Below are 24,531 nucleotides of genomic sequence, written 5' to 3'. Positions count from 1 at the left end.
AGGCGTTGCACCCTCCTGATGTATTGACACCGAAGGATTTACGAGATGCTTTGGATAAACATGCCCAGGTACTTTTGGAATCAATTAATCAATCAATTGGTGATAAATTTGCACAGATGGAGGAGAAATTGAAGAAGTTGGAGGAGAGAATGGAGGAGAGGATGGAACAGAAGTTCAGGGTGATGAAGGTAGACATTTTGTCTTCAGTGTATAAAGTGGCTGAATGTGTGGAAGATTTGGATGAAAAAGTGGAAGATTTGACTCAAAAGAATGCCATATTAGAAGCAAAAGTACTGGAGAATGAAGATTTAAGAGATAAAATGGATAGAGAACTGAGTCTTGCTCAATATTTCCAGATGCAGTTTGCCATTAGAATCAGAGGTTTAAAGGAGAATATTAAGGAAGATCTAAAGCAGCTGGTTTCTGAGGCTCTTGAAGTGGTATTGAATCAGCCAGCATCCGAAATAAAAGGAGGCATGGATAAAGTGTTTCGTGTGAATTCATGGATTGCTAGACAGAGAAAGTTGCCTAGAGATGTGGTGGTTTATTTTGCAAAAAGGGAAATTAGAGATGAAGTTATACAAGCTGCCTATGATACTAAAGTCGTGATTGCTGATCAAGAAGTTCTGGTTCTAAAAGAAATTCCTCCAAAGATTTTAAGGAGAAGGAAGGATTTTACATTTCTTGTGCAAGAGCTCAAGCAACGAGATATAAGGTTCAGATGGGAGATCCCAGCTGGGTTGATGGTGATGCATGAAGGTAAAAGGTACCGTCTGGTTACTGTGATGCAAGCGTGTGATTTTTACAATAATGTTTTAAAAGCAACCCCATTAACACTTCTGGAAGCTGCAAAGGGATCTGGAGAAGGAGAACATCAAGAGGCTGAAGATGGACAGACAGAGGAGAATGGTGCTGGAGGAGATCAAGTTATAACACCTTTGGATGATCCCAGAGAACAGAGGGTGACGCGTGCTGCTTTAAAACGATCAAAAAAGATAAAAGAACAAGAACAGCAGAAGTCTATGGAACTTTCACAACGTACTTACAGCCAAGTAGTGGGAGGTGGGAAAAGATTTGGGTGAGGAATGTAAAATTTAAACAAGTTTGAAATCTAAGAGAGAATTTTTACAAAATGTTTTATAGATGGTATTTAGATTTTAAAAAGCTAAGTATGTATCTGAATCATTAGCCTAAATGTTGGAGGTGCGGTGATGAAGACGTAATATATTTTCATATATGGTGGACTTGTAAAAAGGTTAAGGCTTTTTGGATAAAAGTCTGGTGGAATATACTAAGTTGATGTTGAATTTAATTACGGCAGCAAGACTTTTGATAGGTTAGTACTGGAAAGAGGAACTGCCGACCATAGAAGAGTGGGCTTTAGAGGTTTCCGACTTGGTTGAAATGGCGAAGATTTCGGCCTATTTGCAAGATTACTTGCAGGAACGTTATATTATGGAAGGGAGAGAATGGTTTGAGTTTATCCAGAATAAGTATAGGGTTAAGAAGTTTTATATTTGAATAAGGCTTCTTTCTTTGTTTCTTTTTCTATATTAGTTTTTTTTTATATATATTTAATATTACTAAGGTTTTTTTTTATCCTATATAAGCTAGAGAGTGATAGATTTTAGAGTTTATGGTTGTTAGTATATGGTTGTTTATGATTGTTTTTTTTTATACATACCTTGTATTTAGCTCTGGGAAGTCGGGGGGGGAGGGGGGGGAGGAAGGGGGGGAGGGAGAAGGGTGGGGGAGGGGGGATTTTCTAAGGGAAAAATTGTATGTTAAAACTTTTTAATAAAAAAAAAAAGCCGAGGTTGCCTACCCCTGGTATAGGGTTTCCTGCCTAAGCAGGGGGTTAGACTAGAAGACCTCCAAAGTCCCTTCCAACTATTCTATTCTATTCTATTCTATTCTATTCTATTCTATTCTATTCTATTCTATTCTATTCTATTCTATTCTATTCTACTCTATTCTATTCTATTCTATTCCTATTCCTATTCTATTCCTATTCTATTCTGTTCTTATTCTTATTCCTATTCTATTCTATTCTATTCCATTCCATTCCATTCTATTCTATTCTATTCTATTCTATTCCATTCCATGATTCTATTCTATTCTATTCTATTCTATTCTATTCTATTCTATTCTATTCTATTCTATTCTATTCTATTCTATTCTATTCTATTCTATTCTATTCTATTCTATTCTATTTCTTAGTCTATTCTATTCTATTCCTATTCCCATTCCTTTCCCTTCCTTTCCACTCCATTCCATTCTACCTCCAGCGTCCCTTCCATCTCTTCGTTTTTCTGTTGTAAGGCGACTCTAGCAGATGCGTAGACTTCGAGTCCCAGAATTCCCCAGGAGCAAAGTTGAAGTCCACCTATCTTAAAGTCGCCAAGACTGAGAAACAACGCCTCTATTCTAGTTGTATCCTATCCCATCCCATCCCATCCTGCAATTTAGGCCCCAAGGCGACTTTTCTGCTGCGGGCAGGGACCCAAAGGGAAGCATCTTCAAGACACCAACCTCACCGCCTCTGTGGGTCACTACCTCCCCAGCTGACCCAAAGTGTTCTTCGACATTGAACGAGAACCTCTTCCTTCCAGCCACTTCAATCCACGTTTCTGAGTCCTGCGTTCTGAAAGAAGAAAAACCCCATCTGGATTTGGTCCGAACATCCTTCCAGGTGTTAGGTCCTTGACTTACGACCACAAGGGACACTCGTGACACTTGTAACCCCTGAAAGGACGGTTGTGGGACCCGTGCTGGTCATTAAGCAGATCGTCATGTGGCCGACCTAATTTTATGACCTTTTGGCGCAGGTCGTTAAGGGAACACTCCGGACGTTGAAGTGAACCTATTGTCCACAATGGGCACTTTTGGATGGAAATTGAAAGTAAAAGTCCATTTCCATCAAGGAAGTCATAAATCGAGGTCATGTGACTGCGGGACACGGCACAAGGGGCGTTTTTGGCCCGAAAACGGCAATTAAATGCGGGTTCACGGCAAAGAAGTTGTAAATTGTGGTTCTGTAACTGTGGGATGCTGCAAATGCATATAAATATGGGCCAGCTGCCATGTGCCCAAATGGCACATTGGGGAAAACGCTCAGAACTTTGAATCTGGGTTGTAAGTACCTTTTTTGGGAGGTTCTGTTGTAACTCCAAACAGCCAATAAATAACCACTCACTTGTACATGACTACCTGTATTATATTCTCAATTTCTTTTGCTGAAGTTTAAACAGGACTGTTTCCTTCCTGGTGTCTTCAGAGAGCAGGGGTGGACAACCACGGCCCCCTTTATGACCTGTGGACTTCAACTCCCAGAATTCCTGAGCCAGCCATGCTGTTAGCCTGTCCCTTTAAGATAAGAGTGGGCAACTACAGCTCCCTTTATGACCCGTGGACTTCAATTCCCAGAATTCCTGAGCCAGCCATGCTGTTGGCCTGTCCCTTTAAGACAAGAGTAGGCAACCACGCCCCCCTTTACAACCTGTGGACTTCAACTCCCAGAATTCCTGAGCCAGCCATGCTGTTGGCCTGTCCCTTTAAGACAGAGTGGGCAACTCCGGGCCCCCATTACGACCTGTGGACTTCAACTCCCAGAATTCCTGCGCCAACCATCATGGCTGAACTCCACAGGTAGTAAATTGCTTACTTCCACTTTTCAGGGTCTAAATGAATTTTGCCCCATTTTACGACCTTTCCTGCCACCATCATTAAGTGAATCACTACTTTGGTTGAGTTAAGAACACGGTTGTTAAGTGAATCCGGCTTCCCCATTGACTTTACATGTCAGATGGTCGCAAAAGGGGATCAGAGGACCCCGGGATGCTGCAACCGTCCTAACTACATGCCAGTTGCCAAGCGTTTGAATTTTGATCACGCGGCCGTGGGGCTGCTGCCACGGCTGCAAGCGTGAAAAAAACGGTCACAGGTCACTTTTTCCAGTGCCGTTGTTAACTTCAAACGGTCGCTAAACAAAACGGTGATAAGTTTCAGGGCTACCTGGATTTGGTGTCGGGGCGCTTCTCTTCACCTGTTTCAGATGCTCTGAATCCTCCTTAAAAGGCTGAAACCGAACCCAGGACTCCAGGCGGCAACCGCCGAAACACCAAGCAAGCACTTTTCACTTCCTCCGGCTTGTGACTCCGACTTCCGTGGCTTCAGCCTCAAACGGCATTTTGTGCAGCTGCAGCCCAGCCGTGACTCATCTTGCGTGGCGACTTCCAATCTACAAGAAGAGAGCAACAAGGAATGTATGGAAACCAATTACAGAGAGACCTTGATTTACGACGGTTCGTTTATAGCGACCGTTCAGAGTCACAACAGCTCTGTAAAAGTGACTTTTATGACTGTTCTCCCCCCCCCCCTTACATCCCATAGCAACATCCCGGTCACCCGAGCCCAGCTTTTCTGTCGCTAAGCAAGACGGCTGTTTTTCCCCCCCCCGCCCCGTTTTACGACCTTCCTCGCCACGGTTGTTTAAGTGGAGCCCTGTTGTTAAATTACTAACGTGGTTGTTCAGTGAATCTGGCTTCCCCCATTGACTTTGCTGGTCAGGAGGCCGCAGAAGGGGATCAAGCGACCCCGGCGACCGTCGTAAATGTGAGTCCATTGCCGATCGTCTGAAATGTTGATCATGGGACCACGGGGAGGCTGCAACAGCCATAAGAGTAAAAGATCATCATTTTTTTCAGTGCCGTTATAACTTTGAACGGTCAGTAGATGAACTGTTGTAAGCCAAGGACTAGCTATATACAAACAGAGATTAAATCTTCCTCCCTTCTAGCTCTGATGATGTTCCCTAGTTGGGTCATGAAATGTCTGCAAAAAAACCACCCAGCTCAGAGAGCACCAAGGACTCCACAGCTCTTCTCCTCCTCCTCCTCCTCCACAAACCTCACTCCCTTCTAACATTGATGTTCCCTAGTTGGGTCATGAAATGTCTGCAAGAAAACCACCCAGTCTTCTTCTTCTTCTTCTTCCTCCTCCTCCTCCTCCTCCTCCTCCTCCTCCTCCTCCTCCTCCTCCTCCACCTCCTCCTAGCCCTGATGATGTCAACAACATGAGTCATGAAACGTCTGCAAAAAAACCACCCAGCTCAGAGAGCACCAAGGACTCCACAGCTCTCCTCCTCCTCCTCCTCCTCCTCCTCCTCCTCCTCCTCCTCCTCCTCCTCCTCCTCCACAAACCTCACTCCCTTCTAACATTGATGTTCCCTAGTTGGGTCATGAAATGTCTGCAAGAAAACCACCCAGCTCAGAGAGCACCAAGGACTCCACAGCTCTCCTCCTCCTCCTCCTCCTCCTCCTCCTCCTCCTCCTCCTCCACAAACCTCACTCCCTTCTAACATTGATGTTCCCTAGTTGGGTCATGAAATGTCTGCAAGAAAACCACCCAGCTCAGAGAGCACCAAGGACTCCACAGCTCTCCTCCTCCTCCTCCTCCTCCTCCTCCTCCTCCTCCTCCTCCTCCTCCACAAACCTCACTCCCTTCTAACATTGATGTTCCCTAGTTGGGTCATGAAATGTCTGCAAGAAAACCACCCAGTCTTCTTCTTCTTCCTCCTCCTCCTCCTCCTCCTCCTCCTCCACCTCCTCCTAGCCCTGATGATGTCAACAACATGGGTCATGAAACGTCTGCAAGAAAACCACCCAGCTCAGAGGGCACCAAGGACTCCACAGCTCTCCTCCTCCTCCTCCTTGCCCTGATGATGTTACCTAGCTGGGTAATGAAATGTCTGCAAAAAAACAAGCAAGCTCAGTGGGCACCAAGGACCCCACAGTCCTCCTCCTCCTCCTCCTCCTCCTCTCTGCACACCCTATTCCCTTCTAGCCCTGAAGTTGTTAAGTTAGCCACCCGGTTGTAAATTGAATCTGGCTTCCCCATTGATTTTGCTTGTCAGAAGGTCGCAAAAGGGGATCACGTGACCCCGGGGGGGGAGGGGAAACTGCGACTGTCGTAAGTACATGCCAGTTGCCAAGCCTCTGAGTTTTAATCACGTGATCATGGGGACGCTGCAATGGTGGTGTGAAAAACAGTCATGTCACCTTTTTTTTCCCAGTGTCACTGTAACTTCCAACGGTCGCTAAACGAACTGTTGTAAGTAGAGGACTGCCTGCATCTGCAGGACTTGAAAATCTCTTTGGAAAGGTCCCGGGCAACTACAACTCAAGTGTGTTCAATACCGTGAGAAGGACCCAAGCCCACCCACTGACCCTCCGTCGGGGATGAACGAAAAGAAAAATCAATAAAATCGCTCCCAAGAAACAAAGGGACCTCGGCGATCACCTCTTAATAATGATAAACTCTTTTTTAATATTCTTTTATTATTTTGCGAAAGCGGCCTAGAGTTACCGAAAGGGAGTTGGCGGCTGTGTAAATTCTCTAAATCAATAAAGATAAATAAAACGAATCAATTGCTAGCCGAAGTTTCCAAGCCAAAGAGAAGACTTGAGTTTCCACCTAAAATCGAAGCACACGAAACCCCGGAGAGAAAAAATATATACAATTACACTCAATACTATCTAAGGCACAGGTCTGCAACCCGCGGCTCCGGAGCCGCATGTGGCTCTTTCATACGTCTCCTGTGGTTCCCAGTCCTCTGCCATGTGCAGTCCAAAAAAAAAATGGGACTAAAAATGTTCAACCAATCAATTCAAATATGCAGGGTAGGTGCATATCTTGCCTTGGCTCCACTCTTCAGTCAAACCCTGTTCTGCGCATGCGCGCATGTACGCGCATGTGCACACATTTTTTTGCGGCTCCCAGTTTTTCCTTTCGTGAGGGAACCGGTTCCGAGTGGCTCTTTCACTGTTTCAGGTTGCTGACCCCTGATCTAAGGGAACACCTGCTGCCGGCATCAACTTCCCATCGTCCTGTGCGCTCCCACAGGGAGGGCCTTCTTAGGGTACCGCCGGTCAAGGAATGCCGGCGTGTTATCCCCAGGGGAAGAGCGTTCTCTGTGGGCGCGTCGGCCCTATGGAACCAACTTCCCACGGAGCTTAGGACTGCCCCCGACCTTCGCTCATTTCGCAGGGATTTGAAAACTTGGCTTTTTGAGCTGTCTGGCCCAGACTGAGGGGTTTTAATTATTGATTAATGGGGTTTTAGTTTTAAATTCAGGGACTTAATTTAATTTTAGTTTTAATCGATTTTAACTTTGTATGTATGTATTTTTAATTTTTCCCTGTAAACCGCCCTGAGTCCTACGGGAATAGGGCGGTATACAAGTTTAAATAATAAATAAATAAATAAATACGAGTTTGCACCTTTTCTCCTCGTGCAAAAACGCAAAAAGTTTCATTTTTAGTTTTAATCGATTTTAACTTTGTATGTATGTATTTTTAATTTTTCCCTGAAAACCGCCCTGAGTCCTACGGGAGTAGGGCGGTATACAAGTTTAAATAATAAATAAATAAATAAATACGAGTTTGCACCTTTTCTCCTTGTGCAAAAACGCAGAAAGTTTCATTTTTCAGGATCCAACGTTATAAAAAAAAAAACCCATCCTTTGAGTGGATGCTCAGCTGACTCTTTTCATGCACTGTTTGCAAGTACTTAGTAAAGAGTCAACAGTTGTACCAGGAAATGTCTCGACGGAAGAAAACCACACCCAGAGTACGGAACCGAGAAAAAACTCAGAAGTTTTATAAGTCTGAAGTTCATAAGACACGTAGAAATTGACACCGTTAAGACTCCGTTCAAAACAAACCATAAAAAAAACCAAGAAGGAAACGAAAAGACGGCGGCACAGCCTCTCCCGCAGCCAACGGCTAGATAAGCATGGATTAACACCAGACAAACAACCAAGCAGAAACCAAGAGTCTCATCAAGGAACTATCAAGATCAGGGGCATGCCTGGCTGAGGAATTCTGGGAGTTGAGGTCCACCAGTCATCAAAGGGCCACGTTTGAAGACCCCTGATCAAGAAGATCACACCTCCATCAACACTGTCCAGGCAAACAAATGGGAACAAATCCCACATTCCCCTGCACTGATGATGTTACCTGGTTGGGTCATGAAACGTCTGCAAGGAAATAACCAGGATCACAGACCCCCAAGACTTAACTCAAGATTTAAATCTTCAAGCTTTCGCAGACCCTCTTGATGACATTGCGTCCTCACAGGGGTCCATGGACCACAGGTTGAGATATTCTATTCTATTCTATTCTATTCTATTCTATTCTATTCTATTCTATTCTATTCTATTCTATTCTATTCTATTCTATTCTATTCTATTCTATTCTACAATCAGTTTATTGTATTCTATTCTGTTCTACTCTAAAGTTCCATTCTACACTATTCTACATTGTAGTCTATTCTACAATTTGTTTATAATCTATTCTATTATTTTCTAGTCTCTATTCTATTCTATTTCATTCCATTCCATTCTATATTCTATATTCTATCCTATCCTACTCTATTGTATTCTACATTCTATTCTATTCTAAATTTTATAATCTATATTCCATATTCCATATTCTATTCTACTCTACTCTATTCTAATTCTATTCTGTTATTATTCTACTCTATTCTATCCTACATTCTATTCTATTCTATTCCATTCTTCCATCCCATCCCATCCCATCCCACTCCATCCCACTTCCACTACGCTGAGTTGTTGGGACGAATTGCTAGGTGAAAACATTTGTTCTGAGTTTTGGCAGAAACAAAGAGAGAGACACAGGTGTTATTTAAAAGTCTATATCAGGGGTCTTCAAACCTGGCCCTTTTATGACTTGTGGACTTCAACTCCCAGAATTCCTCAGCCAGCTTGCCTGGCTAAGGAATTCTGGGAGATTCCACAAGTCATAAAAGGGCCAAGTTTGAAGACCCCTGGTATAGACCTTAAGAGGAGTGGACTTCAACTCCCAGAATTCCTCAGCCAGCATGCCTGGCTGAGGAATTCTGGGAGTTGAAGTCCACAAGTCATAAAAGGGCCAAGTTGGAAGACCCCTGTCTTAAAGCATCCTGGGGTGAGGAGGGGTGTGTGTGTTCGTGCAAGGGAGGTACTAGCGCCGCCCGGCCCCTTGCAAGGCACACACACACACACACACACAGACAGACACACACTGCAAGAAACCCCGTTTGGCGAGGGAGGGGAGGGGGGAAGACTAGGAGAGACATTTCCACGGGGGTGGGGGGTGGGGAAGCAGAGATCCAACCCACCCACCCCCCAACCCTTCCCCTCCCCACCCCACCCACCCCACCCCGGGCCGGCCTGGGCCTCCCTCCCCGCCGTGCAACTTGCAAGCGCGCGCGGGGTTGAAATGCACGCTCCGGGACGGGACCCCAGACCCTTTTCCCGCGCGGGGAAGGGGGAAGGGGGCGAGGGGGGGGTGTCCCGCGATACTGACCTCCAGCCCCGGCAGGGAAGCGCCCCCCCCCCGACGCCGCCAGGAAAGCGAAACCAAAGCGGCGGAGAGGAGGAGGAGGAGCAGCGCCGAGCACGCGGCTTCCGCTTCGGAGCCCGGGCAGAGGGAATCCCCGTGACGTCACGGGGGCCGGGTCTTCTCCCGGGGGTCCCGCGTGGCCGACCCCCGCAAGCAGCCCCGTCTCGGCCCCGTCGCTAGAAGCCGAGCCGGGAAGCGGCTGGTACTACCGTAGCTTTTTCCCACCACCACCACCACCACCACCCCGCTCCGGGATCACCTGGTGGCCCCCCGTCCAGTCCAGACTTCTCCTGCTGCTCTTTTCAGGGTTGTCCTCTGGGCGGGGGGGGGGCTCCACTTTTCAGCCTGAAAGGAGCCAACGGGGAAGAGATTTTTATTTATTTATTTTTATTTAAATTCCATTTATATCCCGCCCTTCTCCGAAGACTCAGGGCGGCTTACAAGCTTAGCAGTAGCCTTCCTTCTATGTATATGCCTGCTTATTAGGGCTTTCACACACACCCCCAAGCGGCATTATTACAAAGTCAGCTTAATTGCCCACAACAATCTGGGTCCTCATTTTACCTACCTGGGAAGGATGGAAGGCTGAGTCAACCTTGAGCCTGGTGGGACTCGAACCTGCACTAATTGCAGGCAGCTGGTGTTACTTAAGGAGGCATCAGCCCACTGCTCCACCAAGGCTCTATTGCAGGCCGTCCTCAAGTTAAGACCACTATTTGAAGCCCAAATTTCGGTTGCTAAGAAAGGCAGCTCTGTTAAGTGAAACTTCCTGACGGTGAGAACAATTCACTCCGGGGAACCACCTGCCTCCAGAAGCCGTGAATGCTCCCAACGCTGGAAGTTTTTAAGAAGAGACTGGACGCCCGTTTGTCTGTGATGGTACAGGGTTTCCTGCCTGAGCAGGGGGTTGGACTAGATGACCTCCAAGGTCCCTTCCAACTTTATTATTATTATTATTGAGTTTTGCCCCACATTTGATGACCTTTGTGCCACAGTTGTTAAGTGAATCACAGGGAATCTCTGTGACCTCGCGGGACCGCCGCCCTTGGCTACCTCTGCCCAGCCAGCCACAACTCCAGAAGCAAAGCCCAGCCAGATCCGGGCTGATTGTTTTTCTCTGCTCTGACATCACCTGGTGGTTCCCCATCCAGTCCAGTCTCAGACCTGTCCTGCTGCTCTTTTCCAGGTTGTCCTGTAGGCAAGGCGGAGGGCTGGAGTTGGGGCGGGGAGGGGCAGCTGCCCCTTTTCAGCCAGTTTGGGGGAAATTAGGAAGAGATGCAGATGGTCTTCAGCATATGACCACAGTCGAGCCCCAAGTTTCCGTTGCTAAGCTAGGCAGTCGTTAAGTGAGTTTTGCCCCATTTTACGACCTTTTTGCCACGGTTGTTAAGTGAATCCGCAATGGTGAAGTTAGTAAGAACGTCACAACTGCAGTGAAGTGGTTGTTCAGCAGAATCTGGCTTCCCCCTTGACTTGGCTTGTTAGAAGGTCTCAACGGGATCACATGACCCCGTTGCATGTTGCAACAGTCATAAGTACACGCCAGTTGCTAAGCACCTGAATTTCGATCACGTGACCATAGGGAGGTTGCAACCATCATAAATGGGAAAAATGGTCATAAGTCACTTTTTCCATGCCGTTGTAACTTTGAACAACAACTAGCTGGCCAACTCCAATGGATTTATGGTAGGGTTTAAAAAAAACTACAAAAGAAGAGTTAAAAACCTGAAATGAGACGGGCAGTCCAGACTAATAAAGCCCAGACTTTATTCTACTGATAAAAAAAATCCATTATATTTTCCCTTTTGTATAAGTCACATATTATACAACATACTCTATAGAGCAGGGGTCTTCAACCTTGGCCCTTTTATGACTTGTGGACTTCAACTCCCAGAATTCCTCAACCAGCCATGCTGGCTGGGGAATTCTGGGACTTGAAATCCATACATTTTAAAGTTGCCAAGGTTGAGAAACAGTAATAGAAAATATAACGCTTCCTTTTAAAGAGTAATTTTAAAGATATTTTAAAACACTGTTTAACATTTGATATACACTATGTTTAATATGTCCAGAAATCTTAAAAGTTGCCAAGTTTGAAAAATATTGATTCAAGTCGTACCTTAGGAAAACTGCAAGAACAGGATCTAGGCAAAATATTTTATTCCAAGTTCTCTGGGTAGTTAAAATTGCAAAAAAAAAAAATTGTTACAAATGCCAGTCAACTCATCTTTTATTTTCCAAAAGACAGGAAAAACCAGAAAATTCGGCATTAAAAGAGCGAGTGAGAATGAGTTCACACAGCAGACTAAACCCGGGTTCATCCAATACAGGAGTGCTGTTCACACAATGTACAACCCCCAAGGAAATAAAAAATAATCTGGCACAAAGTGATAGAGTCACACACTGGGTGCAGACAAGGGATCTCGCCCTGTGCACCCCCATAAATATTTCACCCACCTTCAAAACCATCCATCTTCACAGGTCTGTGGTGAAAATCAACACACATACCCACATATACTTTCCCTGATGGCTACACATTACTCCAACCAAGATCTACTACAGCTCTTTTCCCACAACATCACAATTTCTGGAGTTGGGGAAAGAAACTTGAGGGAACGAGGTATCCAGAATTATTATGGGGAGGATCCTGAGGTCAGGAGGAAGGATCAGATCTTGGTGACCTCAAAGGTTGGCTTGGTCTTCAAACCCAACCAAGACACAAGAACCGTCTTTTCCCAACCCATCTTCACAGGTCTGTAATTCAAACACACACACACACACACACACACACACACACAAATTAATGCAATCCTGAATGGAGCAGAGGTGGAAAAACCATCTCAGGCAAAGTGAGCAAGCTTGGAAAACATGGCGGCCAACATGTCTTCTAAAGTCACAAAGCCCTCAATGAAATGGACCGCATTTTTGGATCAAGGAAGACCCCACATCTGTCAAGTCTAGTTGTGAAACAAATTTGGGTAGAAATAAGAAATTCCCTTGCGAGTTACACCATGACGGTGAAGATAAGTCTGGTCGAAATAGGGCAGAGCTTCTGGATCAACAGCAGTATCCTTTTAAGGCACGGTTGGAAGATTGCATCCAAAAAGAAAAAAAAGGATGTTGGTGATCCAGTGTTTTTCAACCTTGGCCACTTTAAGATGGGTGGACTTCAACTCCCAGAATTCCCCAGCCAGCGTTGCTGGCTGGGGAATTCTGGGAGTTGGAGTCCACCCATCTTAAAGTGGCCAAGGTTGAAAAGCACTTGATCCTAGTCCTAAGGCTTGCAGGATGCAAGCAATTTAAGGCTACCCCATTTTGGGGGGGTGGGGGGGGGTGTCAGAAAAAACAGGGAAAGCCAACCCAAGGAATCCCCCCCTCCTTTGGCCTCTTCCCCGTGGCTACCCTCCTCCTCCCCCTCAGAAAGCATAAGCCCCCTTCTTCCGTCTCAACCTTTTCTTTGGCACCAGGGGACGTGACCCCCACCCTTTGCAGAAATGTCCATCGCTCAACGTCGCTGTCCAGTCGAAGGGGAGAGCTTCTTCCTGTCCCGTCCATTCCTCCCTCTGAAATTGTGGACCATGAAATCCAGGCCTGGCATGCAGGAAAAGCAACTTTTTTTTTTTGCGGGGTTCTGGGTGCTCGTTGAACTTGGGTGCTTTTTCTGCAGACGTTTCATTACCCAACTAGGTAACGTCGTCAGCGCTGGAAGGGAGAGCTGTTTGAGTAGATGAGGAGGGTTGGAGGAGGAGGAGGAGGAGGAGGAGAATAGTGGTACCTCAAAGTTGAAATAAGGGTCCTCTCTGAGCTTGGCAGTTTTCTTGCAGACGTTTCATGATCCAACTAGGTAGATAATATTAGCTTTTTTTCTCATAGAACGCTCAGAACGGAGTTCCGGCACCTTTTTTGGATGGAACCTTGTAGGGTAGGCAAGGCAGGTTGTGTGACATGTGTGAGTTCCCGCACCTTTTTCTTTTACAAAAAAAGCCCTGATATTATCAGTGCTAAAACGGAGGGAAGGTTGCAGAGTGGAGAGGAGGAGGAGGAGGAGGAGGAGGAGGAGGAGGAGGAGGAGGAGAACTGCAGGGTCCTTTGTTCCCTCTGAGTTTAGCTGTTTCCTTCCAGACATCTCATTACCAAACTAGGTAACATCATCAATGCTCGATTTCTTTCTCCCATCAATCACTCCAAGGTCCTTGTCCAAATCAATACACATTCCAAGTTAAAGGTGCAAAACATCCCTCGTTTAAGAGCTTGCTGGTGCTTAACAAAACTCCCTTAGGTTTCTTTGGCGTGGGCGAGAACGCAAAGGGCAAAGAGAGGGTGAAGCCCTTCTCTCCCCAGGTTTTGGGGCGATGTGACCCTCCCCCCCTGCCCTGTGGGAGGGCAAAGGTGCTTTGTCCCCCAAAAGGCACTTCTAGGGCATTTGAGATATGGCATCGCCGTCGTATGCTTTTTGGTCTTCTTCATTCTTCCCCTCAAGGCCGCTTCATCTGTCCTCTTCTCGCAATTTATCCGGATTCTTTCTGCACCTCCCCACTTCAGGAACCACTTGGTCCAGTCCCTGCCCTCCAGCGGGGCTGACCCCCAACGCCTTGGGGACGGGGTTCGAAGCCAGCCAAGGATGAAGCAGGATCCCGCTGGCGGTCAGCCTTTCAGCCGGATCCCTTCGCAAGAGGCACCGGATAAGACACTGGGCCTTAGGCGAAAGATCGCCCGGGACTCTAAAACGTCCACGGCAGATCTTGCCAAACAATGAAATGGGCTTGGTGTCCTGGAAGGGGTAGCAGCCCACCAGCAGGGTGTAGAGGACCACCCCCAGGCTCCAGATATCAGCTGCCTTTCCAGAATAAGATCCCTTGAAGCTCAGGATTTCAGGACCCACGTAAGCGGGACAGCCGTGCTTGTCCACTAAGGCATCATCGGGACCTTGCAGGACCTGGGCATCTTCCAAGTTTTCCAAAAGCAACTTTGAACTGGAAAATACAAAGACACAAGTCCAGATTAGGCGAAACCTGGCTCAAAAGCAGCCACTAAATTACATTTTTGATGCGTGCCGTTGTGCCCACAGTAAAAAAAAAATGACAATAAAGGTTATCTAACTGGGAGGAGGACCTTGAGGTCCCAGTTGACGATCACTTAAACGTGAGCCAGCGATGTGCAGCAGCAGCAGCCACCAAAAAAGCGAATGCAATCCTTGGTTGTATAAACAGAGGCATAGAATCAAAATCACACGTCATAGTAACGCTTTGCAAACTTCAGTTACTAAATGAACTATTTGTAAGTCAAGAATTACCTCTATTGGGTTCCAGTTCCATATGGTATCTAGGTCTGGCACAAGGCTGTTTATTTATTTCATTTATGTACACGATTTGGATAACTGCCCATCTCACATTTGTGACTCTCTTATAAATTTATCAATCTAATTCCATAAAACACATACATGTATCTTTAATGTCAATAAGATTCCTTTTTCATCAACACAACATCTGGATTTTCCACTGCAGTGGGATCCAACACAAAGTCCTTTTTTTAAAAAAAAATCCAGGCGTTTATTTGTGATTACTGGTTGTCCTTGACTTACAACAATTGGAACCTTAGCTTCCGTCACTATGTGCTGCGGTTGTCGAGGGACTCATGTCCAATTTTTTGCTACAGTCATTAAGCGAATCAACCTCCCACCGAGTTTGCTTGTCAAAAATCATAAGGACTTTCCAAGTCACAACTTTGAATTGTTGCTAAGTAAGGACAACTTCTATATTAAATTTAGATCCATTGTGTCAACTGAATTATGATGTCACCCTGCAAATGAACACAGTGGTCTGCCAGACCTCATGAAGCCAGTGACATAATCTGGAGCCCATGATGTTAAAACCATGTCACTTGCCTCCTGAGGTCAGGATTCAAATTTTATTATTCGCTATATAGGAATGAGGTAAGTTAAATGGCTTCATCCAGACTGGTTAGTTTAAGTTTAAGGTTAAGTTTAAGTTTAAGTTCAAGGTTTTGGGTTGGTTTAGTTTAGTATTTTATTCATTTAAAAAATTTATTCCATTTATTTATTTATAAAATTTTATTCCAATTATTTATTTATTATAAAATTTATTCGTTATTTATTTACTTATTTATAAAAATTTGTTATTTATAAAATTTATTCCCATTCTTATTTATTAAATTTATTCCAGTTATTTACTTACTTATAAAATTTATTATTATAAAATTCCCATTCTTATTTATTAAATTTATTCCAATTATTTATTTATTTACTTATTTATAAATTTTGTTACTTATTATAAAATTTATTCCCATTCTTTATTTATTTGTAAAATGTATTCCAGTTTATTTATTTATTTATAAAATGTATTCCAGTTATTCCAGGGAGATGCTGGAATAAAAAATAAGATATGTTAGTGTTAGGACATTGAATTTAGTAGCTAGAACAGTAAAGTGTACAATGGGCCAGAACACGCAGCTGTAGTTGATTGGTTGGAGAGTGCTGTGCATGAAGCAATCTGCACTGTGATTGGTTACTGGGTGTAAAGGGGGCGTTTCCCTTTTTTCCCGCCTTTTTCCTCCTGTGTGCTCTGTATGCGGTTTAGATTTACCTCATGGTGTTCCTGACTCTCTTGTTTGCTGAAAATATAAATGTAAAATAGATACGTTTATACAAAACTACAAGTTCGTGTCAGCTTCTCTGACTTCATTTGGACACCGGCTGCGCAATCCCCTCACCATTAGACTGAAATCTGCTAAACGGGAGGTGTGATAATTGGACACCTCACCGCGCTTACGTTTAATTTTAATAATGGCTGAATCCAAACGAACTGAAATTTAGGGTTTTTCTGCCACAACTCTTTTGTTTTGCTCTGGGAACATCAGCTGTTCTTTTCGATTCTCACCGTTCCCGATCCGCAAAGACAAACTTCCTCAGCTTGATGTCCCGAAGGACGATGCCGTGCTGGTGGCAGTGGGCGACGGCTTCGGCCATTTGTCGGAAAAGGGCGACGGCCTCCAATTCCGGCACACGCTTGCACCGCCTCACCAGGTCGTGCATGTTGTCCTTCCCGGGCTCAAAAAAGACATAAACGTTCTGGTCCCCCACAATGACCTCCGCCACCCGAGCAATGTTGGGGTGCGAGGGGAGAGCAGCGTATGGCGCCATCACTGCCGGATAGCTCTTTGCCGGATAAACCTGAAAGGAAAGAGAAAGACGTGGAAAAAAAAGAAGAAAAAAAAAGAGCAAGCTGCAGAATTATCTTGAGGTAAGATGGGCGGCCTATACATTTGAGAGAGAGGGAGAGAGAGAGAGAGAGAGAAAGAGAGATAATAGAGGGGTACGTAGATATACAGACAAATAATGATAGATGATAGAGAGGGAGTAGACAGAGAGAGATGATAGATGATAGAGAGAGGGGGTACATAGAGAGAGAAATGATAGAGGGATGGATGGATGGATAGATGATAGATAGATAGATAGATAGATAGATAGATAGATAGATAGATAGATAGATAGATAGATATAGAAAGATAGACAGATAATGATAGATGATAGAGAGGGAGTAGATAAGAGATGATAGAGAGGGGGTACAGAGATAGATAGATAGATAGATAGATAGATAGATAGATAGATAGATAGATAGATAGATAGATAGATAGATGATTGATAGATAGATAGATAGATAGATAGATAGATAGATAGATAGATAGATAATGATAGATAGGGAGTAGAGAGAGATGATAGATGATAAAGAGAGGGGGTACATAGAGAGAGAAATGATAGAGGGATGGATGGATGGATGGATGGATAGATAGATAGATAGATAGATAGATAGATAGATAGATAGATAGATAGATAGATAGATAGATAGATATAGAAAGATAGACAGATAATGATAGATGATAGAGAGGGAGTAGATAAGAGATGATAGAGAGGGGGTACAGAGATAGATAGATAGATAGATAGATAGATAGATAGATAGATAGATAGATAGATAGATAGATAGATAGATAGATAGATGATTGATAGATAGATAGATAGATAGATAGATAGATAATGATAGATAGATAGATAGATAGATAGATAGATGATAGATAGATAGATAGATAGATAGATAGATAGATAGATAGATAGATAGATAGATAGATAGATAGATAATGATAGATAGGGAGTAGAGAGAGATGATAGATGATAAAGAGAGGGGGTACATAGAGAGAGAAATGATAGAGGGATGGATGGATGGATAGATAGATAGATAGATAGATAGATAGATAGATAGATAGATAGATAGATATAGAAAGATAGACAGATAATGATAGATGATAGAGAGGGAGTAGATAAGAGATGATAGAGAGGGGGTACAGAGATAGATAGATAGATAGATAGATAGATAGATAGATAGATAGATAGATAATGATAGATAGGGAGTAGAGAGAGATGATAGATGATAGAGAGGGGGTAGAGATAGATAGATAGATAGACAGACAGACAGACGTAGTTTTCTCTATGTGACCATCGGCTCATCCGTGCAAGGATGTTGTTCCCCATTTGTCACATTTGACAGCTGCCTTGTGAATTATCGATAGGTCATTGTTTCTGACAGCGCCTCCTGTACGCTACGCCTTTCCTTATCGTACTCCTCAGCTTATGACTATTCGCTTAACGACTGTTCAAAGTTATGACGGCGCTGAAAAAAGGTGACTTGGGATCAGCCCTCCTCACACTTGTAACCATTGGTTTAGTGGCCATTGAAAGTTATGACAGCACCAAAAAAAAAGTGATGTAGGATCAGTCCTTACACTTACGACCGTGTGTTTAGCGAGCCTTTCAAAGTTACACTAGCGCTGGAAAAAGCAACTTATGATTGGTCCAAGGTTGTTGGCTGGGGGAATTCTGGGAGTTGAAATCCCCCCATTTTCACATGGCTGAGGTTGAGAAAAGCTATTTAATCTGCAAGCAACTAAACCTTACACATTCATTCTCTTCCTGGGTCTGTTTATGTTTGCTGGGGGGATTCTGGGAATTGAAGTCCACACATCGTAAAACGGCCAAGTTTGAGAGTCTAGACCAGGGGTAGGCAACCTTGGCTCTTTTATGACTCGTGGACTTCAACTCCCAGAATTCCTGAGCCAGCAAGGCTCAGCTTGGAAACCTCTCCCTTTCCCCTCAGCATGGCTGGCTGAGGAATTCTGGGAGTTGAAGTCCACGAGTCATAAAAGAGCCAAGGTTGCCTACCCCTGGCCTAGACCAGCCTGGCTGAGGAATCCTGGGAGTTGAAGTCCACGAGTCATAAAAGGGCCACGTTTGAAGACCCCGGTCTAGACTAATCATCTCGTACCTTGCAAGTCAGCTCTGCCTCGGTGTGTCTGTCCACAGCCCTGTAAGTGCGTCCACCTTCTGTGGGCTCCAGAAGGATGTAGGGGCCAATCTGAGTGATGGTCAAATCCTTGCCTGCGGCAGGAGGGCACTGAGGCAGGGGCTGGAGGCAGGGTGATGGCCCAGGCAGCCTGTCCAGACGCGGGTGCTTGGACGCCGGGCTGCCCTCTTTTGACCCTTTCTCACAGCACAGTCTCCGTTTAGGCACGTGGGCCTCTGCGCGAGGCTTTGGCACCAACAGGCTCATCTGGAAAAAGCACAGGGGAGAGGAAAGCGTTCAGATCAGTTCAAGGCATTTGAGCTGAAGGCATCGTGGCTGGCAAGGATCCAGTTCCCTCTCCTAGTTCTGTTTTCTGGTCCTTAGATTGTAATTGGAGCTTGCTTGTTTTCCTGTAGATGTTTCATGATCCAACTATTATTATTATTATTATTAATTAAACTTATATACCGCCCTTCTCCCGTAGGACTCAGGGCGGTTCACAAGGTTTTTTTAAAAAAACAATACAACAATTACAAAAATTAAAAACAATTAAAATGATTACATTAACCTTGGATAAATAAAAATCCCAATTAGAATCCAATTAAAACCCCAATTAATACTCTCAGTCCAGGCCAGAAAGCTCAAAGAGCCAAGTCTTCAGGTCCCGGCGGAATGAGCGAAGGTCAGGGGCAGTCCTAAGCTCAACTAGGTTACAACATCAGTGCAGGAGGCACTGGGTTTTGCAGAGAGGAGGAGGAGGAAATGGACTCTGCTTCCTTGGTGCTCTCTGAGCTTCATTGTTTTCTTGCAGGCATTGCATGACCCAACTAGGGAACATCATCAGTGCTAGAAGGGAGGAGGAGGAGGAGGAGGAGGAGGAGGAGGAGGAGGAGGAGGAGAAGGAGGAGAAGGAAGAGGAGGAGGAGGAGGAGGAGGAGGAGGAGGAGGAGGAGGAGGAGGAGGAGGAAATGGACTCTGGGTCCTTGGTGTTTTCTTACAGACATTTCATGACCCAACTAGGGAACATCATCAGTGCTAGAAGGGAGGAGGAGGAGGAGGAGGAGGAGGAGGAGAAGGAGAAGGAGGAGAAGGAAGAGGAGGAGGAGGAGGAGGAGGAGGAGGAGGAGGAGGAGGAGGAGGAAATGGACTCTGGGTCCTTGGTGTTTTCTTACAGACATTTCATGACCCAACTAGGGAACATCATAAGTGCTAGAAGGGAGGAGGAGGAGGAGGAGGAGGAGGAGGAGAAGGAAGAGGAGGAGGAGGAGGAGGAGGAGGAGGAGGAGGAGGAGGAAATGGACTCTGGGTCCTTGGTGTTTTCTTACAGACATTTCATGACCCAACTAGGGAACATCATCAGTGCTAGAAGGGGGGAGGAGGAGGAGGAGGAGGAGAAGGAGGAGAAGGAAGAGGAGGAGGAGGAGGAGGAGGAGGAGGAGGAGGAGGAGGAGGAGGAGGAGGAGGAAATGGACTCTGGGTCCTTGGTGTTTTCTTACAGACATTTCATGACCCAACTAGGGAACATCATCAGTGCTAGAAGGGAGTGGGGATGCAGAGATGATGATGATGATGATAAGGAAGAGGAGGAAGAGAAAGAGGAAGAGGCGGAGATGAGGAGGAGGAATGGAGGTGGAAGAGAACTTTGGGGTCCTTGGTGTTCTCTGAGCTTGGCTGTTTTCTTACAGACGTTTCATGACCCAACTAGGAAACATCTTTGGAGCGGAAAGGAATGGGGTTTGCAGAGAGGAGGAGGAGGAGGAGGAGGGCGGCTGTGTGCAGAGTCATGCAATAGCTGGGAAGTTTCTGCAACGGGGCTGTCAGCATTGCAGCCATAGCGGCTGATGTACAGACAGAGCAAGTTCTTCCTTGCATTGACTCCAGAGACTTGGGCAGCTCTCCTGCCTCGGATCCCAGTCTGGATTTCCTGAACAATAGTTGCACTCTTTGAAACTTAACAAGGCAAAAGGCTCTGCAGACCACGCTTAAAGATGCCGCTTTCCCCATTTCGCTACAATACCTTCTGCCCCCCCATTGGTGGAGGGTGAAGTACACGTGCGAACAGCGTCACAGAATAACAGAGCTGGAAGGGACCTTGGAGGTCATCTAGTCCAACCCCCTGCTCGAGCAGCAAAACCCTCAACCATTTCAGACAATCTCTCCTTCAAAACCTCCCAGGTTGGAGCATTCACAGCTTCTGGAGGCAGGTTGTTCCACTGATTATCCTAGGTAAAGGTAAAGGTTCCCCTGCACGTGCGTGCTAGTCGTTTCCGACTCTAGGGGCCGGTGCTAATCTCCGTTTCAAAGCCGAAGAGCCAGCGCTTGTCCGAGGACGTCTCCGTGGTCACGTGGCCGGCATGACTAGACGCCAAAGGCTCACGGAACGCTGTTACCTTCCCACCGGAGAGGTCCCTATTTTTCTACTTGCATTTTTACGTGCTTTCGAACTGCTAGGTTGGCAGAAGCTGGGACGAATAACAGGTGCTCACTCTGCTACGCGGCACTCGGGATTCGACCCGCCAAACTGCCGACCTTCTGATCGACAAGCTCAGCGTCCTAACCCACTGAGCCACCGCGTCCCTTTGTAATTATCCTAACTATCAGGAAATTTCTCCTTAGTTCCAGGTTGCTTCTCTCCTTGGCTAGTTTCCATTCCTTGCTCTTTGACCTGCCTTCATTACCCAAACTAGGTAACATCATCGCTGCTCGTCCTACCTAGTTTGTTTCTTAATTTGGGTACTGAAACACCTGCAAGAAAACAGCCAACTCAGAGAGCGCGAAGGAGCCCTTCCGGGTTTCCCATCCAAAGCCACAGCTCTGCCAAGATGCCACTGAGGCCAACTCAGGTGTCATTTTCCCTCCTGGCACGCAGGTGAGTGAGTCACTCAGGACATGTTGCAAGAGGCTGGCAAAAGCACCTTATCTTTGCTCACCCGTGGCATGTTCCTTCTCACCCCCAGGCGATCACCAACAAAAAAAACCCACGCAACACACGCAACACTGCCCCCCTGCTTATTTTTCTGCAGAAACCCCCTGCGCATCAGCAGCGGCTAGCCTAAATACAGGTAGTCCTCGACTTACAACAGTTCGTTCAGTGACTTTTAGAAAATACACTACAACGGCCCTGGGGGTGGCAGGGAAGACTTCTGGCCATTTCCCACACTTACGACCACTGCAGGATCAGCATCCCCGCCATAAATACGAGACAGGGGCCAAGCGACTGAGCTTTGATCGAAATTCAGGCGCTTGGCAACTGTCTCGTGTTTATGACGGTCACGGCGTCCCGGGATCCCCTTTTGCGACCTTCTACGAGGGAAGCCGGATTCACTTAACAACCGTGTCACTAAGTCGACATCGGCGGTGATTTGACTTAACCGCCCGGTGGCAGAGTGGGCCAAAACTCACTCCACTGTCTCGCTTAGCAACGGAAACTTTGCAGGTCAGTCATGCTGGTAAGCTGAGAACGAGCTGGAATGGCTTTATCAGCTAATTGTTTTATGGGGCTCATATCAAGGTTGCAGAACAGGTTCAGTCCCTGTCTAGAGGGGCCCCCCCAAATGCCAAATCCCAGCTTGGCCTGGCCTTTGCCCCCCCCCCCCGCTCCCCCCTTCCCATGTGCCAAGTGCATACCAGGATGACTCGCCCGTCCCGGGTGAGGCAACCCCACCGAGTCAGCCTCGCCATTCATGGGCCACTCATGGGTGATGCGGCGTTAATCAGCAGCTCCGAATTTGGCTTCGCCCCTTTTCCCCCTATCCGGCCAACCTCCCAGACCCCCGAAACCAGGCTGGCTGGGGGTTATGGGGCCTGTAGTTCCTCCCCCTCCCTATCTCGATTGGAGTATGGCACCTGTGGCGCATCTACACGGGGGGGGGGGACTCTCCGAGGGGAGGGAGGGAGGGAGGGAGAACGCAAGGGTGGATTTTGCCCTCTCTCTCTGAAACCAAGCCCCCTCCCCTTCTCCTCTGTTTCTCCCCCCCCCCCGTGACACACACACACACACACACTCCCGTTCGGATTTCCAGCCCCCCCCCACCCCCCCACCCAAAATAACCTGCAATTCTGTGGCGCCGAGAAGAGGGCCCTAGACCAGGGGTCTTCAAACTTGGCCCTTTGGTGACTGGTGGACTTCAACTCCCAGAATTCCTCAGCCAGGCACACTAGCTGAGGAATTCTGGGAGTTGAAGTCCACAAGTCATGAGGTGGCCAAGGTTGAAGACCCCTGCTTCAACATACCTCTGCTTAGACATTCTACTTCCACCAAGTTGCCCTACATCAGGGGTCTTCAAACTTGGCCCTTTTATGACTGGTGGACTTCAACTCCCAAAATTCCTCAGCCAGGCACACTAGCTGAGGAATTCTGGGAGTTGAAGTCCACCAGTCACCAAAGGGCCAAGTTTGAAGACCCCTGCCCCTAGACAGAGCCTTTGCAATGCTTCGAGGGGGTGGGAAAAGGCGGCTCAATGTACAGGGTACCTCTGAGCGTGGACAGAGGGCGGCCGCTTTGGCTCTAAGGCAGGGGTCTTCAAACTTGGCCCTTTTATGACTTGTGGACTTCAACTCCCAGAATTCCTCAGCTAGCGTGCCTGGCTGAGGAATTCTGGGAGTTGAAGTCCACAAGTCATAAAAGGGCCAAGTTGGAAGACCCCTGCTCTAAGGGGCAGAGCGGTGGGGTGGTGGGGGGGCTGCTGTCCGGGGATAAAAGATCGTGCGAAGTCGGGCAGAGGAAGAATTGGGAGAAACCCCCCCCCCCATACACACAGACACACACACACGCACACGCACACGCACACTCCGCCGCTGCTTGCAGGTGTGCAACGCATTGTCATCGCGACCACCACCACCCCGCCCCACTCGACATCAGCCCCCTCCCCAACCCGTCCAGGACCCCCCCCTCCCACACCTACTTTTCCCTCACCTGCCCGTACCTTCGTTCGTCCGGAGCCGTGCGGTGTGTGTGTGTGTGTGTGTGTGTGTGTGATGGGGGCTTCTCTGCCTTCCTTCGCCCGCAGGAGCGACTCCGGGGAAGACCCCCCCCCTGGCTGGGGGAAAGCGGGGAGGGAGGGGTGGTGGTGGAACCGGCCCCGATGCGGCAGCGCCGTTTAACGGCGGCGCGGCGCCATCCTCGCAGCTGCGACCGAGCCCGCCGCCAGCGGCTTTGTCTGAGCTCCGCCGCCGGAGCCGCGGGGAATGATGTAACCCCGGCCGCGGCGGGGTGGGCGGCTTGCAGCGCCCGCCCTCCTCCTCCTCCGCCCTCCGGCTCCTCCTCGCCCGCTCGGCCGGCTGATGCGGCCGGCAGGGCGGATTGCAGCAGGAACCGCCGCCGCCGGCTCCGCCCCGCCCGATTGCAGCCCGATTGCGCCAGGGCCCGCTTGGCAGAAAAGGGGAGCCCCACCTCCCATCATCCCCAGGCGGCAGGCCTGGCGTGGGTTGGGAGTCGGTGCCTGGGGCCTCTTTGCAATGGGACTTGGAGTCCGACGCCCCTGGCGACTGGAGGAGGCTGCGATGGGACTTGGAGTCCGACGCCCCTGACGAGTTGGGGGTCTCTTTGCAATGGGATTTGCAGTCCGACGCCCCCAGGCGACTGGAGGAGGCTGCGATGGGACTTGGAGTCCGACGCCCTTGGCGAGTTGGGGGTCTCTTTGCAATGGGATTTGCAGTCCGACGCCCCCAGGCGACTGGATGAGGCTGCGATGGGACTTGGAGTCCGACGCCCTTGGCGAGTTGGGGGTCTCTTTGCAATGGGATTTGCAGTCCGACGCCCCCAGGCGACTGGAGGA

At 47.3% G+C, this 24,531-nt stretch overlaps 2 protein-coding genes across 7 annotated transcripts in view; both read right to left on the bottom strand.

Moving 5' to 3' along the window:
- Positions 1–9,475, bottom strand: part of RBCK1 (RANBP2-type and C3HC4-type zinc finger containing 1) — a 31,413-nt gene extending 21,938 nt beyond the window's left edge. For 4 of the 6 annotated variants that reach the window (XM_081323786.1, XM_081323783.1, XM_081323788.1 and 1 more), the window contains exons 1-3: positions 9,369–9,475; positions 4,015–4,240; positions 2,533–2,644 (exon numbers count right to left, since the gene is read on the bottom strand). The gene's annotated coding sequence lies outside the window, so the exon portion shown is untranslated. The remainder of the gene's footprint in view (positions 1–2,532; positions 2,645–4,014; positions 4,241–9,368) is intronic. The other 2 variants (XM_081323784.1, XM_081323785.1) reach the window with 2 other exon arrangements.
- Positions 9,476–12,829: 3,354 nt separating this feature from the next.
- Positions 12,830–23,761, bottom strand: TRIB3 (tribbles pseudokinase 3). Its single transcript, XM_081325314.1, has 4 exons — positions 23,680–23,761; positions 18,737–19,021; positions 16,301–16,593; positions 12,830–14,377 (listed from the first exon to the last, which is right to left on the bottom strand). The coding sequence occupies exons 2-4, from the start codon at positions 19,019–19,021 to the stop codon at positions 13,891–13,893; spliced, it is 1,065 nt and encodes a 354-aa protein (XP_081181440.1). The 5' UTR covers positions 23,680–23,761; the 3' UTR covers positions 12,830–13,890.
- Positions 23,762–24,531: the final 770 nt, after the last annotated feature.

The sequence above is a fragment of the Vipera berus genome (genome assembly GCF_964194415.1).
Source record: "Vipera berus genome assembly, chromosome: 3".
Lineage (NCBI taxonomy): Eukaryota > Metazoa > Chordata > Lepidosauria > Squamata > Viperidae > Vipera > Vipera berus.
Note: the sequence above shows the minus strand (reverse complement) of the source record. Positions and strands in the feature narration are given on the sequence as shown.